This window comes from Loxodonta africana, chromosome 4 (assembly GCF_030014295.1).
Source record: "Loxodonta africana isolate mLoxAfr1 chromosome 4, mLoxAfr1.hap2, whole genome shotgun sequence".
NCBI lineage: Eukaryota > Metazoa > Chordata > Mammalia > Proboscidea > Elephantidae > Loxodonta > Loxodonta africana.
Genome location: NC_087345.1, coordinates 92,238,043 through 92,255,835, shown reverse-complemented (window position 1 = coordinate 92,255,835; position 17,793 = coordinate 92,238,043). Strand labels below are relative to the sequence as shown.

The 17,793-nt window shown below is 43.4% G+C and overlaps 1 protein-coding gene and 1 pseudogene across 1 annotated transcript; one reads left to right on the top strand and one right to left on the bottom strand.

Annotated features, from left to right (window-relative positions):
- The first annotated feature begins 6,455 nt into the window (after positions 1–6,455).
- Positions 6,456–8,844, top strand: LOC135231210 (cell division cycle-associated protein 3-like). The gene has a single exon (XM_064284253.1). The coding sequence runs from the start codon at positions 6,476–6,478 to the stop codon at positions 7,049–7,051; it is 576 nt and encodes a 191-aa protein (XP_064140323.1). The 5' UTR covers positions 6,456–6,475; the 3' UTR covers positions 7,052–8,844.
- Positions 8,845–12,547: 3,703 nt separating this feature from the next.
- LOC111748118 (cytochrome c oxidase subunit 4 isoform 1, mitochondrial-like) lies at positions 12,548–17,786 on the bottom strand (annotated as a pseudogene).
- Positions 17,787–17,793: the final 7 nt, after the last annotated feature.

Sequence of the window (17,793 nt, the reverse complement as noted above, 5' to 3'; positions counted from 1 at the left end):
CTACTATGTCACATGGGGTCAATATAAGTCAAAATCAACTCCACGGCACCTAATAACAGCAACTGTGAAGAATAAATCAATTAAAATATGTAAAACACTTAGAACATTGCTTAAAAAAAAAACAAACCCAAACCTGTTGCTATCAAGTCAATTCCAACTCATGGCGACCCCACGTGTGAAGGAGTAGAACTGCTCCATAGGGTTTTCTTGGCTGTAAACAGACCATCAGGCCTTTCTTCCGCAGTGTTGCTGGGTGGATTTGAACCACCAACTGTTAGTTTAGTAGTTGAGCACAGACTGTTTGTGCCACCCAGGAATACAGGACACTGCTTAACACATAGTAAAATTTGTAAATGTTAGCTCTTCCATGGGAAGGCACAGGGATGGGAGTAGGTTAGCTTTGGACTTGTTGAGAGAGCAGTGCCTGTGGGACATCCATGCATATGCAGGGAGCCATTGAGAAGCATTTGGACATAAATCTGAGGTGGGTGGTCAGGGACAGAGATGTGGATAATGTGGCACATTTTAAAACCATAAAAGTGAGTTAGCTCCTTGAATGTCTTCACCAAAAAGGCCAAATGACTTCTTTACCAAATGGCAAATAAGCACATGAAAAGATGTCCAAGATCATTAGCCATTAGGGAAATGCAAATTAAAACATGAGATATCTCTATACACCTATTAGAATGTCTACAACTTAAAAAAAAAAAAGGGATACTATTAAGTAATAGTGAGTATGTGAAGCAACTGGATCTCTCATACATTGCTGTGGCAATGTGAAATGGTACGGCTTCTCTGTAAAACAGTTTGGCAGTTTCTTATAAAATTAAGCATACACTTAACTATAAAATCCAGCAACGCTCCTACTGCGTATTTACCCTAGAGAAGTGAAAATATGTGTCCATGCAAAAACTGGTAAACAAATGTTCACGGCAGCTTTGTTTGCAATAGCCCCGAAGTGGAGACAACCAAAACGTCCTTCAACAGGTACAGCCACATGGTGGAGTACTCACTCAGCGATAAAAAGGAATGAGCCATACATACATGCACCAGCTTAGATGGATCTCAAGGGCGTTGTGCTGAGTGAAGAGAGTCAATGTCGAAAGATTATATACTTGTGACACCAGTGGGACTGGAGGAATAAGGACCTCTGAAAAACCTATTTCTCCATAAAACCCATGAGAACACTGCCCCCAAAATTGTCAAAATCAGCCTTTTTATGACTTTGGAGTTAATCAAAGGTTTGCAACAATCCGAGGAGCATTTATTCAAGAAAAATGAATCTCAGTAAGATCTCACAATGATCTTCGCGGTGTTTTAACTTGCCCTATTCTCATTCCCCTGTTGCCAGCTCTGCAGTAGCCTTGAAAAACAACAACCCCACAAACATGGTGAAAGCCAGTGGTCTGTCAGCCCCTGGAAGGGGAAGAATAAGTCTGGAGCTTCCTCAAAAGCCCAGTCCCAAGAAGTTGTCATCAAGCCTTCATTGACAGTTGGGTGGTGGCTGCTTATGAGGTGCACTGGTCAGGAATCAAGCCGGGGTCGCTGCATGGAAGGCGAGAACTTTACCAATGAACCACCACTGCTCCCCACATCTACCATGTGCCCAGTAAACGGCTGTGTAAACATGTGGTCGGGTGAGGAAATGAAGAAATGAAAGGGGAGGCATGGTGTGCGTAGTCAGACCAGGAGAGGGGTGTCCTGATGTCCTGACTTCAGAAGGTTTAAGAAGAGAGAGGCAAACAAGGCCCAGAGATCTTTCGGCTTCTTTGCCAGCACCATTTACCTTAGGACTGACTGCAGGAAGGGCTCCCACCAAGATACTAAGCTGTTGCTGAACTGGTGGGGCCACCCAGGGAAGAGCTTATGTCCGTCAAGTCCACATATCACATATTCATGTACTTCATATTTTGTCTAGTGCACGTAGCAGGTGAATGAGCGTGGGGCATCAAGATTTGGTGCATTGGTCGCAAATGGTGATGGGAGGAACCCTGTATTTCTTTTTCTCGCCACAGGGTGGCAGTTTCAGGGCCGCAAACCTCCCAGTCCGGCACTTCCTACATTGCACCACCTGGTGGCAACATATTTTCCTGATTGTTCTGAAAGAAAAATAAACTCCTTTTTTCCTTAAGTTTTAATGAATCAAAAACAAAAAGTATATGTAGCTAATGAGTATTTGTGATTTTTGGAGTAACTACTGGGGGTGCTCCAGCTGTAGAGAAGCATCACAGTGCTTATTGCGTTCCACAAGTGTCAGCGAAGAAACCTGATTTCCTGGTGATTTCAGCTGCATTAAGGCCCCAGCTGCCCTCTGCCTGGACTTGGCCCTGCCTACTCACCCTCCTGCGTGAATCTTTCTCTGGCACTTATCAGAGATCTCTCTCCACTATTCCTCTCCCTCTGTGTCGACAACACTTTACTTTGGGATGCTTCAGTGTCCCTGTGGGTGACTAGCCACCTTAGTTCCTTGATCTTACCCCCTCCAGTGACTTTCACTTTCACCTCATCCCAGCCATCTGCACCAGATAGAAAAGTCCACTCTTCTACTCTCAGACCACAGTCATCCTTTCTCCCCTTCTCACCTACATTTTGGCTGCATTGAAACCCCAACCCTTAGCCCCTTGATTTTATCCTGCTTCTTTTAATACCCTCCTAGCTTCACCTTGGGGGCAGGGGTAGAATCCCTCAGTGGTAGAGTTCCTGCCTTCCATGCAAGAGGCCTGGGTTCAATTCCCAGCCAATGCACCTCATGTGCTGCCACCACCCATCTGTCACTGCATGCTTGCATGTTGTTATGATGCTGAACAGATTTCAGCAGAGCTTCCAGACTAAGACGGACTAGGAGGAAAGGCCTGACCAATCTACTTCTGAAAATTAGCCAGTGAAAACCCTATGGAGCACAACCAATCATAGGGATAGTGCAAGACTAGGCAGCTTTTCCTCTAGTTGTGCAGAGGGTCACGATGAATTGGGGACTAATTCAGCAGCAACTACCAATAAAACTTGCCTTTCTGTTGTGATTTTGACTGCAGACTCTGGAGCAGGGCTGCCTGGTTTTGTCAAGTTTCTTCCACATACAAGTTCTGACCTTGGGCAAGAGCCTCACTTTCTCATATTAAATTAGGAAAACACTAATACCTACCTCAAAAGGTTGTGGCAAGGATTAACTGAGTTAATATGTATTAAGCACTAACAACAGTGACGGGCACACTGTAAATGCTATACACTGTGTGTGTGTATGTGCTGTTTTATGTTATTATTACTCAAGCTGGAGTCTATGGTGAGTCATCTCACCTAACCTCTCACCAGCAATCTCAACTCCCTCATCAACGAGGCCTATCCTTGGGTTAATCCCAAAATCTTCCTTGTCTAGTCCTAGAGCCAGACCTCTGCACCCCGCTACGAGAAGAAACAGCCACCACAAAATCCCGCTGTCCTGCAGATTGGTGCCACTAGAGATTCCTGAACTCCAGCCTCTTTTGAAACTCCTGGGCTTGTCCTTAGCCAGGCCCCTCCCCTCTCTCATTGCCCATTCCACATCTTCACCACTCTCCCCGTCCGTATGGTATAAAATTCAAAAGGTGCAAAAGCAAATGGGAAAAGTAAGAGTCTCTGTGGTAGATTGATAGATGTGGCCACAATACTTTGCAGCTCCTCCCATCAAAGGGTGGAGTCTATTTTCTGCCTCTTGAATCTAGGCTTGGCCTTGTGACTAGCTTTACTCAATGGGTCATTAGCCAGTGTTGAGACTGCGTGAAGCGAGTGGAGCATGCAAGTACTTGAGAACCGACTTAAATTTTGGGCTGGAGGTACCTCACCCTGGCCCTGACCACCCTGTCACTAACAAAGGTAACACAACCAGAGGCTTGAAAAGCTCTCCTGCATTGGAATCTGTGCTCTTCCGCTGCTGGGAAACGCTCCACTGCCATGTGAACAAGACCAGGCCAGCCTTCCTGAGGATGAGAGACTCCATGGAGAGAGGCCCAGCCATCCCAGCTGAGGCCCCAGCCATCTGGGGGAGACCGTCCTGGACCATCTAGCTCCAGCTGAGCCATCCCAGACCAGAAAATGCCCAGCCAAACCAAAGAATCATGGGAAATAACAAATGTCTGTGGTTTGAAGCCACTAAGTTTAGGGGTGGTTATTACATAAACAGTAGATAACTGGAACACTCTCCCATCCTGTCCCATAGCCACCCAGTTTCACCCCCCAGAAGCCACCACTGTTGGCAGAGTCTTGAGTATCCTTTTGGGAAAATTTTATACATTTAAAACATATAAACCCAAAATGTATAAAATGTATACATGCATATTATTATTTTCCACACAAATGGTAGCATATGGAACACACTGTTCTGCCCTTGCTTTTTTTCACTGAACAAGATATCCTGGAGACCTTTCCATGTCAGTACATTCAGACCCATCCCTTTTTTTTTTTTTTTTTTAGACATCTTGAGATTTTTTTAATTTAAATTTCACTTTCATCAAAATAATATATATACAAATATATTTTTCACTCCTTCCCACTGCTTTCTACTTCTCAGAACCAATCACTCTCAACTCCTTTAGCTCTTTCTTTTGCTATTTACTTCCACATTCCCAAGTAACATAAATTATGTGCTCCGACCTTTCAGTTTTAGGTACTATCACTTTATTTTCAACCATGGAAAGTGAGGATTTAACTCTCACACATATGTCCCCTCCTCAGTCACACATACTTTCCCTCTCCCCTTCCTCTCGCTTCATTACTTTGGACAATTAATAGTCATAATGAAATTATCATGATGACATAAATATTGCTCACAGCTAAGTCATGTCATGTATACTCTTACTTGTAAACTTTTTATTTTCTCAGAAGTTAATTCATTTTGGGCTGGAGGTACCTCAGTAATTCATTTTCAATTGTTCCCATTATTCATTTTCAACTGCTTGCCCTATTAATTTTCCCTCATTTAAAAAGGCTGTTTAGATTGAATCTGAAGCTCTTTGAGAGAATTGTCTGTGCTTACTGACTGATTCCTCAGCATTTTTTTTTTTTTTGTCACCAATGGTTTCCTTGTTGCCTGAGCTGGTGGATACTTTCCAGGTCTTATGTTATGGGAACCCTCAGCTTCCAGGACACCATTCTTTCCAGATGCTCCTTGAATCTCTCTCATACATTCCTAATTTTCCAGTGTATCTCCCAACCACTGCCTGGACTCCTCCACCTGGATGGCTCTCACTCACCTCATACTCAACAGTCACTTTTGATCCAACGTCTCTGTTCCTGCCACCTGTACCCCTCTGAGACCAGCTGCCTCCACCACACTCTTTCTGCAATCTGGTTTCTGTCAGAGAACCCCTCCCCTCAGTTATATTTAAGAGCTTAAATTTCAGCTTTAGACATTGGCCATATCCTGACCTTGTCACTTAATAACTTGTGACCTAGGCATGCTATTTAATCTTTTTTGACACTCTGTCTCTCATCTGTAAAATAGTATATACTAATACTAAAAACCATTGAATTATACACTTTAAATGGGTGAATTGTATGGTGTGGGAATTATGTCACAATAAAACTGTTATGAAAAATGGAATACTACAGAGCACTGGGAAACCCTGGAGGCGTAGTGGTTAAGTGTTATGGCTGCTAACCAAAGGGTTGGCAGTTCGAATCTGCCAGGCACTCTTTGGAAACTCGATGGGGCAGTTCTACTCTGTCCTATAGGGTCGCTATGAGTTGGAATCGACTCAACAACACTGGGTTTGGTTTTTTGGTTTTTATACTACCTGACCCGTTGCCGTTGAGTCGATTCCTACACTACAGTGCTCTATAAAAATAAATAGTAAAAAAACAGTACCTATTCATAGAGCTGGGGTCCTGGTGGTGCAGTGGTTAAGCATCTGGCTGCTAAAGAAAATGCGGGCAGTTTGAATCCACCAGCTGCTCCTTGGAAACCATGGGGCAGTTGACTTGACAGCAACAGGTTTATTCACAGAGTTGTGGTAAGATTAAATAAAATAATCCTCATTAAAAAGCATCCTATAGTTGTTCAACATAAGTTTCTCATCCCACCAAAATTCTCCTGAAAAAGGCTATATTATGATGGTGGGATTAGGAGTGATTTTTTTTTTCTTTTCTCTGGATTTTAAATTTAATGTGATGGTAAGCTCATATTTTTTGGTATTATTAGCTCATTTAAATAATTAAAATATTTAAGATAGAAGTTATGCAGCTAAAAATCCCTTATCAAATACATTTTTGTTCTGGTTTAGGTCTCTCAATGGGTAAATTACCTAAATGTTTTGTAAACTTCAAAAATTTCTGACCAGCTGAGCATTGAGTTTAAAAATGACATCTATTTTTCTTTCACTTTGTCTAATTTCAAAAGGAATACACATTTGCAGCTCCTGCGGACCCATAGGTGGCATTGGGGCCCTGGCATTCCTTCCTTGCCCTAGGCCAGCCCTGCCACACCCTACATTTCCTGGTAGAGATGGGCTTGGCCAAGAGCGTTTCAGTCACTCCAGCACCGCACAACACGCATCTGGCTCCAGTGACAGACCATCATTCACCTAGTACCTGCATCTTGCACACACCCATCCAGATGGAGAGCTCTCCACAGCCAAGCCTGCCATCAGGGAAACAGCTGGAGGGTCCTAATCAAACCCAGGACCCCGATCCCCGCTCTCCTACCCTTGGCATTGTGCGGACACCTATGAAGACCAGCACCAGAGAACCTCCAAGCCCCCTGGTGAAGCAGCTGAGTGAAGTATTTGACACCAAAGCCCTCAAATCAAATCTTTCCCCAGAGCGTGTTCTGCCCCTGGAGACACTTTCATCTTCTGAATTGGACTTGCCTCTGGGCACCCAACTATCCCTTGAGGACCAGATGCCACCTCTGAGCCAAACTGAGCTCTCCCCCAAACAGGTGTCTTCCAAGGGGGAAGCAGGACAGCCCACAGAAACCCCTGTGGCCAGCCAGCGCTCAGACAAGCCCTTGAGAGACCTGAGAATCCCCAATCTTCAGGTTCTAAGCATAATAGACAGAAGCCAAACGGCAAGGTACTAGTGAGAACCCCCCTCAGCATCCTGCAGGATGACAACTTCCCTGGGACCCTGACACCACGACATGGTAAGCAGCCTTCTCCTCTGAGGGAAAATGTTAGGGAACTAAAAGAAGGAGCCATCCTGGGAACTGGATGACTTCTTAAAACTGGAAGATGAGTGTGGGAGCAAGGCCAGAACCATAACAATGAAAATCAGTACTTTCCCTTGGTAGAGAGAGAGCCAAGCCCTGCTTGGCCCCAGCTCTGGAATCACCTGGGGGCTAGTGATGTCCTGTGTTCTCTCACCCCTTTTTCCCTGGGGCACTGAGAAACAGCTTGTTTTCTTTGACTCCCCCTAAACTACTAACTCTGAGACTGAGAGTTTCATTGGGCTTTCTTTATGTCTTGTATATTAAAGGAAGTGATTTAAATATTTTTAATTGTTATATGTAAAAAAAAAAAAGTAACACGCATTCGATGAGAAAACTAGGAAGGACACAAAGGGAAAAAGAAAATCACCAGAAATCCCATGGCTCAGATATAAGCATTGTTATTATCGGCTTTTGTTCCTCTGTTGTTGTTGTTAGGTTGCTGTCGAGTTGGTTCCGACTCATAGCCAACCTGTGTACAACAGAACAAAACACTGCCTGGTCCTGCACCATTCTCACAATCATTGTTATGCTTGAACCCATTGTTGTGGCCACTGTATCAATCCATCTAGTTGAGGGTCTTCCTCTTTTTCGCTGACCTGCTACTTTACCAAGGATGATGTCCTCCAGGGACATGTCCCTCCTGATAACATGTCCAAAGTACATGAGACATAGCTTCACCATCCTTGCCTTTAAGGAGTACTCTGGCTGTACTTTTTCCAAGACAGATTTGTTTGTTCTCTTGGCAGTCTGTGGTATATTCAATATTCTTTGCCAACACCACAATTCAAAGGTGTCAATTCTTCTTCAGTCTTCCTTATTCATTGTCCAGCTTTCGCATGCACATAAGGCAATTGAAAACACCATGGCTTGGGTCAGGTGCACCTTAGTCTTCAAGGTGACATCTTTGATTTTCAACCCTTTAAAGAGGTCTTTTGCAGCTGATTTGCCCAATGCAATGCGTCTTTTGATTTCTTGACTGCGGGTTCCATGGGTGTTAATTGTGGATCCAAGTAAAATGAAATCTTTGACAACCTCAATCTTTTCTCCGTTTTTCATGATGCTGCTTATTGGTCCAGTTGTGAGGATTTTTGTTTTCTTTATGTTAAGTGTAATCCATACTGAAGACTGATCTTTGATCTTCATCAGTAAGTGCTTCAAGTCCTCTTCTCTTTCAGCAAGCAAGGTTGTGTCATCTGCATAATAAAGGCTGTTAATGAGTCTTCCTTTAATCTTTATGCCCAGTGCTTCTTCACAGAGTCCAGCTTCTTGGATTATTTGCTCAGCATGCAGAGTGAGTAGGTATGGTGAAAGGGTACAACCTTTCCTGATTTTAAACCATGTTTTGTCCTTGACTCTATACACTTGTTATGTGGTTTACAAATGTGGCTTACTGTGCATATTGTTTTGCAGGGTGCTTTTCTAGCTCAGCTATATATATATGTGTGTGTGAATATGTATTTTTTTTTTAAGTTTCCTGTCAATAAATATTCTGTTATTTTAAAATGGATGTGGTATTTCATGGTATAAATGTAACCATGGTTTAGTAACCAATCACTTTTAGAAATATCATTATGCATCTCTGATTTTTTCATTAGGATAAATTTCTAGACACAGACTAGCTGAATCAAAGAGTATTTTGGTACTCTGTTCCCATTTCCTGAAACCCTTTGTCAACAAAACTCCCTATGTACATAATCTCTTCTCTGAATGTCCCTTTGCCTTCCTGTGCTATTTTCAGACCATTTTTCCTACCTAAAATTCCTCAGCTTTGAATTTCATGTCATTACACTACACCACCCATTACGCCTCTCTTTTCTACTCATCTACCAATCCTTGGATTACTTCCCTTCATTTCTTGAAGGTTTTGGCCTCTGCCTCATTGTCACTGTCTGGTACTAATTCTGTCCTAATTCTTGGAGATTTCAATATGCACCTAGATAATCCTTCCAATACCTTGGCCTCTCAGTTCCTTGATCTCTTCTCCTCTAATGACCTTGTTACCTACCCTATCTGAGTCACTTACTCCCATGTTCATACCTTGGTCCTTGTCTTTACCAATAACTTCAGCCTCTCCATAATCTTAATTTCATGTGTCCTACCTTTCTTCCCAATATCTTTCCAACTCATTTCTACTAGTCCTCTTTTTTCCATAATTCCTTTGATCCTACTAGGAATTACAATCTATTGATTCTACCTCCTTCATGTCTCTCTGTTGTCCTCTCTTCCCTTTTTATCCAATTTAAAGCCCATGGTCAATCGAGGGAAACCCCGGTGGCATAGTGGTTAAGTAGGTTCGGCAGTTTGAATCCACCAGGGGCTCCTTGGAGACTCTGTGGGGCAGTTCTACTCTGTCCTATAGGGTCACTATGAGTTGGAATCAAATCGACAGCACTGGGTTTGGTTTTTTTTTTTTTGGTTTGGTCAATCGATATAATCACTCCTTTGTATACACCCTCAATTCCCCTGTCTCTCTTTCTCCTTTGTCACATTTATTTGGTAAATTGTAGCCCTGGTTATTCCAACTTTCTGCTTATTCTGTGCCTAATATGACTGGAGAAAAAAACAAAACAAAAACCACACTCATACTAGTATGTCTCACTATAAATTCCTAACCACTAACTTTAAGTGGACACTTCAAGTTGCCTGGTAATCCTGCTACATTCACTCTTCTGAGCTCCTAGATGACTTACTTATACCTTCTCCTCAAACCTCCAACACCTTCTTTCTCCATCATTCCTTTTAGCTGATGACCTTGCTTGTGTTATTTCTCTGAAAAAATAAAAGCAACCAAAAGAGTACTTCTACAAGTAGACACCACCACATATGCTCTATCTACTACCTGCTTCTCTGTCTTCCTCCTTCCTGCACCTATGGATGCTATTTAAGGCCAATACCTTCACTTGTACACTAGAGCCCAACAATTCTCTCATCTCTCTCCTGCATCATCAGATTTTCTCTATTTCATCATTTCTGTAAATCTAAGAACATTCTGTGATTTCTTCTGTCTTTAAGAAAACCTCTCTTAGAACCTGGAGCAGGAACACTCCAATATCAATGAGCACACCTAGTCTCCAGATCTTGGTTACTAAATATCATTTCCCACTAAAAGGAATCAGGGCTCTTTGGAAAAATGGTTGATTCCAGGTCTGGGTCAGGGAAAGTCCAAGATGAATCCTGTGCCAGAAAGTAAGTACATCCCCAAAGAATGATGGGAATTTGTCAAAAAAGACACAGCAGCCAGCTTGAAGGGACTCACACTGGCCAAACGATAGACAATTTGTGCATCAAAATAAATGATAATAGTAACAGATTATAGTGCATTGAATAAAATAGGAAACTATACATCCATACTGATATAAATAAATAAGTAGAAAGTTTGGTGAAAATGAAACATTTACATAGTTTCAAAGTACTTCCCCAGGATGTTCTTATTATCTATAAAGGAAAAATGGTAAATGTGTAATAGGGAAGCCTTGCAGATGCCAGCTTAATCAAGTGAACATCCTCAGTAATAAGACAAATCAGAATCGTGGCCTGTAATACTCAGACGTGTCAAGGAAAGTCAAAGAATTGTTTCAGATTGAGGGAGACTAAAGAAACATAACTAATTGCAATATGTAATTTAAAACTGAATACTATGGGATCTGCTGATTAGATGGTCACAATATATTAATGTTAATTCATGACTTTTATAGTAGTATTGTGGATATATAGGAGAATGCCGTTGTTTGTAGGAAATATACAATATACACTGAAATATTTGGGGAATCCTAATGGGACAGTTCTACTCTGTCATATAGGGTTGCTATGAGTCAGAATCAACTAGATGGCAATGGTTTTGGTTTGGGAGCATTAAGTTGGCAACTTACTTTCATATGGTTTAGGGAAAGAAGTTCTTTGTATCATACTTGAAACATACTTGCACATTTGAGATAATTTTAAAAATAAGACTTAAAATTATTAATAATCTCTCTTCTTGCCTCCACTTCCCCCTTCCATTCTCTTCTCTCTGCTCCTCAAAAGAGTTGTTTATGCTCCAATTCTTCCTTTCCCATTTGCTTTTGAACCACTCCAATCAGCTTTCATTTCCATCACTGTTCTTGTTAAGGTCACCAATGACCTCCATGTCGCAAAATCCAAAAGACAATTTTCAATCTTCATCTTGTTGGGCATGTCAGCACAATTTGAGACAACTGATTACCTCATTTTTCTTGAAACATTTTCTTCACTTATATTCCAGGACCCTACATTCTCCTGGTGGTACCTTTTCAGTCTCTTTTGTTTTCTCATTTCTCTGACATCTAAAGGATGAAGTGTCCAGGGCACAAAGCTCAGATCCTTCTTCTTCTCACTCTTGTGGTGAGCTCTTTCAGCCCCCTGGCTTTAAATAACATCCATATGCTAATTGCTTACTAATTTATATCTTCAGCCCCAGACACTTTTCTAAACTCTGAACTTCTATAACCAACTGCTTATTCCACATCTTCTTTTGGATGTTGTCCAATATGTATTTCAAATTTAACATGTCCAACATTTAACTCCTGATCTTCCCTCCCCCAAGGTTGCTCTATCCACCAGTCTTCTCCATATCAGTGAATGATAACTTCATCCTTCCAGCTGCTCCAAAACTTCTGGAGCTATACTTGACTCTTCTCTTTTCCTCACATCTATTACATTAGCAAATCCTGTTTTTTCTACTGCCTCCACCCTAGTCCAGGCCACCACCAGCTCTCACTTGGGTTACCAAAGAGGCCTTGTTTCCTTCAGAGGCTGGTCTCCTTCTTGCCCTCTAGTCTATTCTCATCGCTTTCCAATGGCTCCCCATTTCACTCTGAGTAAAAGTCAAAGACCTTACATTGGACTACAAGACTACATGATCTCTCGTTCCCATCAAATTGGCTGAGAATAAAAAAGTGTGATAATACTCAACACTGCAGAGGATATGAGGAGATAGTCCCACTTATATATTGTTGGTGGGGCACAATTTGTTAATATCTATAAAAACGTAAATTAAACATACTTTTTTGACATAGCAATTCCATTTATACGGATGTATCTTATGGAAATATACAAGTCACCAAAGATCCATTTGTGATGTTCACTGCAGCATTGTCATGACAAAACAAAACAAAACATAAACCACCTAACCCCCCATCAGTAGGAAACTGGTTAAATATGCGACACCTATTTTTTTTTTTTTTTTATACAACGAAATGAAGCCTTGATGACATAGTGGTTAAGAGCTTGGCTGCTAACCAAAAGGTTGGAAATTCAACTCTACCAGCCACTCCTTGGAAACCCTATGGGCAGTTCTACTCTGTTCTATTGGGTCTTTATGAGTCAGAAACGACTCGACAGCAATGGGTATATAATGGAATGGAGATTGCTGGGCTTTGGAAAGATCTCTAAGATGCATTACGTGCTAAAAGAAAGAAGCAGATTAGTAACTATAGAATAATCTCATTGTCTATTAATAGGCAGACATTATCATGCTTTGTGCATGTGCATTTTTATAATGTCTGAAAGGTTCACCACTTAACTGGGATTATACCTGGAGAGTGAGACTGGGGGTCAGGGTATGAAAGAGATGCTTCCTTTTCCTTATATAACATTCTATTCTGTTTCCATTTTTATTCTTACCATAAGCAAGTGCTTTTATAATTTGTCTTTAATAATTAAAAAAAAAAAAAATCTTAAGCCCTTCCTCACTCCAGGATCATAGAAATACTCACCTGTATTTGCTTCAAATTCACATGGCTTTTAAAAAAATGCATTTATATGTTTCAATTTCCTCAAATATGATTACAGAATGGGGGTATATATCTAGAGTATGCTGCAAAGCATGACTTTTTTTCACATAAACTGGTCATTTATTGTCATTGTCACTACTTTACATAACGGGTCTCCAGTAAAGGCAGAGTTGCATGGAGGCGACAGAACAAGTTAAGGTTCAAACACATGAACAGTGGGTTCTTATTTTTTCCAACTCATTCTTGTCGTCCCACTTGGCAGAAAACCCTTGGATTGGGCTGAACTTCATGCATCCTCTTGGTCTGCTTGGCCACTCACTCATCCTCAAAGGTGTGCTGGATGGGGCCATACACGTAGCACTTCCCCCAGATCAAGGTGAGCACAGATGAAGAACAGGGCAGTGCCCACAACCATCTTCCACTTGTATGTGCTTCTATTAATTTTTGCAAAGCTCTCGTTGAATTTTAATGTACAATTCAGCTTTCTCATCAATGGAGAGGGTGCTCCAGGCAGCCTTCTCATTCTTTTTCAAGGCCTTCTGCTCGGCAGAAAGGTTCTTGACATGGGCCACATCAGACAAGAGGTAGTCAGGCTGGTTGACATGAGCTGGGACAGAATACTCTTCAGACTTTACGACACTTCTGTGTGCTGGCATACCCAAGGAGGTGGAAGTGGTTTGCTTGCCAATTAGGCTAAATAACCTGGTAGCCTACGTTCTGCTGCTGCAGCCTAGCGGTTTGCCAGCTGTGACTGCTCTTGACCGAAGAATGACTGTTTCTTTTAAAAACTTTTTTGATAAAGAAAAACATTTTTTGTAGAAAATCTACAAAACGGTAAAGAAGAAAATAAATTCACTGGCCACCCAGAGAAAACCTCAATTAGCGTTTTGGACACATTTCTTGCTGAAGACAGGGTGTCCAGTGAAGACGAACCTGAAATCTTTATTTACTTTTAAATTTTTATTGTGCTTTAAGTGAAAGTTTACTAATCAGGCCTGTCTCTCAAACAAAAACTTATATACACCTTGCTACATACTGCCAGTTGCTCTCCCCCTAATGAGGCAGCCTGCTCCCGCCCTCCACTCTCGCTTTTTGTGTCTGTTCTGCCAGCTTCTAACCCCCTCTACCCTCTCATCTCCCTTCCAGACAGGACATGCCAACATAGTCTCAAGTGTCCATCTGATCCAAGAAGCTCACTTCTCACCAGCATCCCTCTCCATCCTATTGTCCAGTCCAATCCCTGTCTGAAGAGTTGGCTTTGGGAATGGTTCCTGTCCTAGGCCAACAGAAGGTCTGTGGGCCATGACTCCCAGGGTCCTTCTAGTTTCAGTCAGACCCTTAAGTCTGGTCTTTTTACGAGAATTTGGGGTCTACATCCAGCTGTTTTCCTGCTCCCTTAGGGGTTCTCTGTTGTGTTCCCTGTCAGGGCAGTCACCGGTTGTAGCCAGGCACCATCTAGTTCTTCTGGTCTCAATCAGGCTGATGTAGGTCTCTGGTTTATGTGGCCCTTTCTGTCTCTTGGGCTGAAACCTTTTCATAGTCTTCTGCTGATGTCTTGTTGCCATGGTGGAGAGGGGGGAATAGGTGGTGGTGGCAGTTCTGGCAGTTTTGGCTTCTTTCATTTGGGAAACTCAGCAGAACAGTCATATCCAGTGGTAAGGCAAACATTGACTCATTGTTCTTGGAGAAACAGTGAGGTCACTTTAATTCTGCAAGCAGATATTGCAAAGGGTCTGCCATATTGAAGATCAAGGGGTCTTTTAGCCAAACCCTTCCATGGTGTGCAAGGAGGAAACGGTTTCCCAGGAGTGTTTTAAAACTCCTCTGTGCACCCCCTCCACAGAATTATTTCAGGTGGAATATTCTGTCTGCTCTATCCTTGTGTGGAGGACACACACAGTTATGTGGGCTGCTGGGATGGCTTGTCTGGACCTGGTCGCCCCGTAACTGCATGCTGAGGGGATTAGGAAGGAGAGTTGTTCACTTTGGAACGGTTGGTAGGGAAGGACTGTCTGTGCATCAGCTAAGGATGCCACCTGCCCTGATGACTGACAGCCAGACGCTGCCCCCACCAGGCCACACTGTCCCAGGGACCACAATGTCATCACGCATCAGGTGACATCAGAGAACAGAGCCAGGCTGCAGATGACCAGACCTTGGTGACAGGAATGCAGATTGACCCTTAGGTCTCAGCTTGTGAGAGGTGGAGTCGAGAGTCAAACCCACCATGCCAAGCGCCTTCCGGAAAGGAAAGAGGATAAATATCCCACAGGCAAACAATTCCGCTCTAGCAGGAAATGAGGTGATCCGTCAAGTCCAAACAGAGAAAAGGGCTTGAAAAACCAAGAAATAACAAGTTATGAGAAGGATGTGGACTTCTTTAAGCCTGCCTGGCAAGGGGCAGAGATATGAAGCTTGGTAATATCATACCCAGTCCACAAAAGCAGAAGGGACAGGGGACTAGAGACCTGAGAGTAAAAGATACCAGTTGCCACTGAGTCGATTCCGACTCACAGTAACCTCACGTGTGTCAGAGTAGAACTGTGCTCCACAGGGTTTTCAACAGCTGTGATTTTTTTTTTAATAATTTTTATTGTGCTTTAAGTGAAAGTTTACAAATCAAGTCAGTCTGTCACATGTAAACTTATATACACCTTACTCCATACTCCCACTTACTCTCCCCCTAATGAGTCAGCCCTTCAGTCTCTCCTTTCGTGACAATTTTGCCAGTTTCTAACCCTCTCTACCCTCCCATCTCCCCTCCAGACGGGAGATGCCAATACAATCTCAAGTGTCCACCTGATACAAGTAGCTCACTCTTCATCAGCATCTCTCTCCAGCCCATTGTCCAGTCCCTTCCATGTCTGATGAGTAGTCTTCAGGAATGGTTCCTGTCCTGGGCCAACAGAAGGTTTGGGGACCATGACCGCCGGGATTCTTCTAGTCTCAGTCAGACCATTAAGTCTGGTCTTTTTATGAGAATTTGGGGTCTGCATCCCACTGTTCTCCTGCTCCCTTAGGAGTTCTCTGTTGTGTTCCCTGTCAGGGGAGTCATCAGTTGTGGCTGGCCACCATCTAGTTCTTCTGGTCTCAGGATGATGTAAGTCTCTAGTTCATGTGGCCCTTTCTGTCTCGGGCTCATAGTTATCATGTGACCTTGGTGTTCTTCATTCAACAGCTGTGATTTTTTTGGGAGCAGATCATCAGGAATTTCTTTCGAGGCACCTCTGGGTGAATCTGAACTACCAACCTTTCGGTTGGTAGCTGAGCATTTAACCACTTGTGCCACCCAGGAATGCCAAAAGATAGAGGTAAAAAAGTGGGACTCTAACATTTAAACAAAACCAAGACATCTGTCTTGACTCTTCTCTAGGTCTTATTTATTTCTTTGATGATGATATCAACTAAGAGAAACAGGAGGGAAAGAGGTCAGATGGGGGAAGATGTAGGAAGAAGAAAGAGGAAAGGAGAAAGTCAGGCTGATGGGATCGGCTGGTCTGACCCAACCTTCTTATTTTCTATAGCTGAGGCCTGGAGAAAGGATGCAACTTGCTCAGAAAAAAACAGATCCCAGTGCTCTCAAGCCCTGCCCATTAGGAGTGACCCATAGGCCAAGGCGGAAGATTAAAGTCCAGGTACAAGAAAGCAGTCATGCACCAAAAAGGTGCTACTCTTGTCAGGCTCCATCGCTTCTTGGCCTTGAGCAATCATTGAAACATTCTGATCCTCAGCTCTTCATCTGTAAAATGAGGTTGACGATGCTTCCTCCGGCAGGGCTATTGTGGGGTTTAGGAAGCAGGAAGCTGGGCAATATGGCAGGTACGTATTTTAATGAGGTAGTTATTTCACCACTCTCGGGGAGCAAGGGTGGCTGGAGAGACACTACTGGAAGCAGTAGTATAAAGAGACACTGACATCTTCCCTGTCCCCATACTTCCTGGGCTGGCCTCCAGTGGCATAACTGAGTTTCGAATGGGCCCAATAATACTCTCTGTCCAGGGACCCCTGACCTTGGCTTGGTGAGCCTGTGGTTCCGATACAAAGCAGGACACACTATGTGTCTACCACAAGGCCCCCACCTCTAACCTCCCCCTCCCAGGGCATGCACATCCAGAGTACCAGCCACAAGGCTGGGGGTCTCGAGTGTGCATGCTGCCCAGATGGCCTTCAAAGCTGTATGTCACGAGGAGGTAGCAAGTACAGCTGTGTCAGTGGGGTGCACCTGGACAAGCCACTCCACACCTCGAAAGCTGGGCAAGAGGGAGGCCTTCCTAGGCCCAACCAAGGCTGGCCATTGTGAGAAGGGCTGCTTGCCAACCGGTTCACCTTCAGACCAGTGCCCAGCTCCATGTCCTATGGCCTTCCTATGGCATGTGGACAGTCTGAAAAAATTCCTGGGAGCCTGGACCCTTCCCACAGCCTCATTCCTGGCCTCCCCTTCTTAAACTGAGAACTTTACAGCCAGGGGAACCTCTGGGTAAAATCTGAGGCAGAACTAGGATCTGAGGAAAGCCCAAAGTTTGGGAGAGAACAGAGTGTAGCAACAGCTTAAAACCCAGTTGTGCCTTGCCTTGTAGCAAAAGGATGCTACCAGACACATAACTATCTATCCCCAGCCTCTGAAGCTCAGCATTTGCCTGCTCCGCCCCACCTGCTATGTACAGGGTTTTGAGTGCAGTCCCAGTCATCCTCCCTACCTCCCTCCCAAGAGGCAGCCCAGTCTCAGTCCCACCCAAGCTCAGTCTCCCCAACCCCAGGTATCATTCCAGGCCTAAGCATGCCCATTTTCTAACGCTTGGTTGCCTTTTAGGATGCTTCCAGTCAGTTCCTCTGGTGGAGGGCTGCTTCACCAGGATGCCTGGG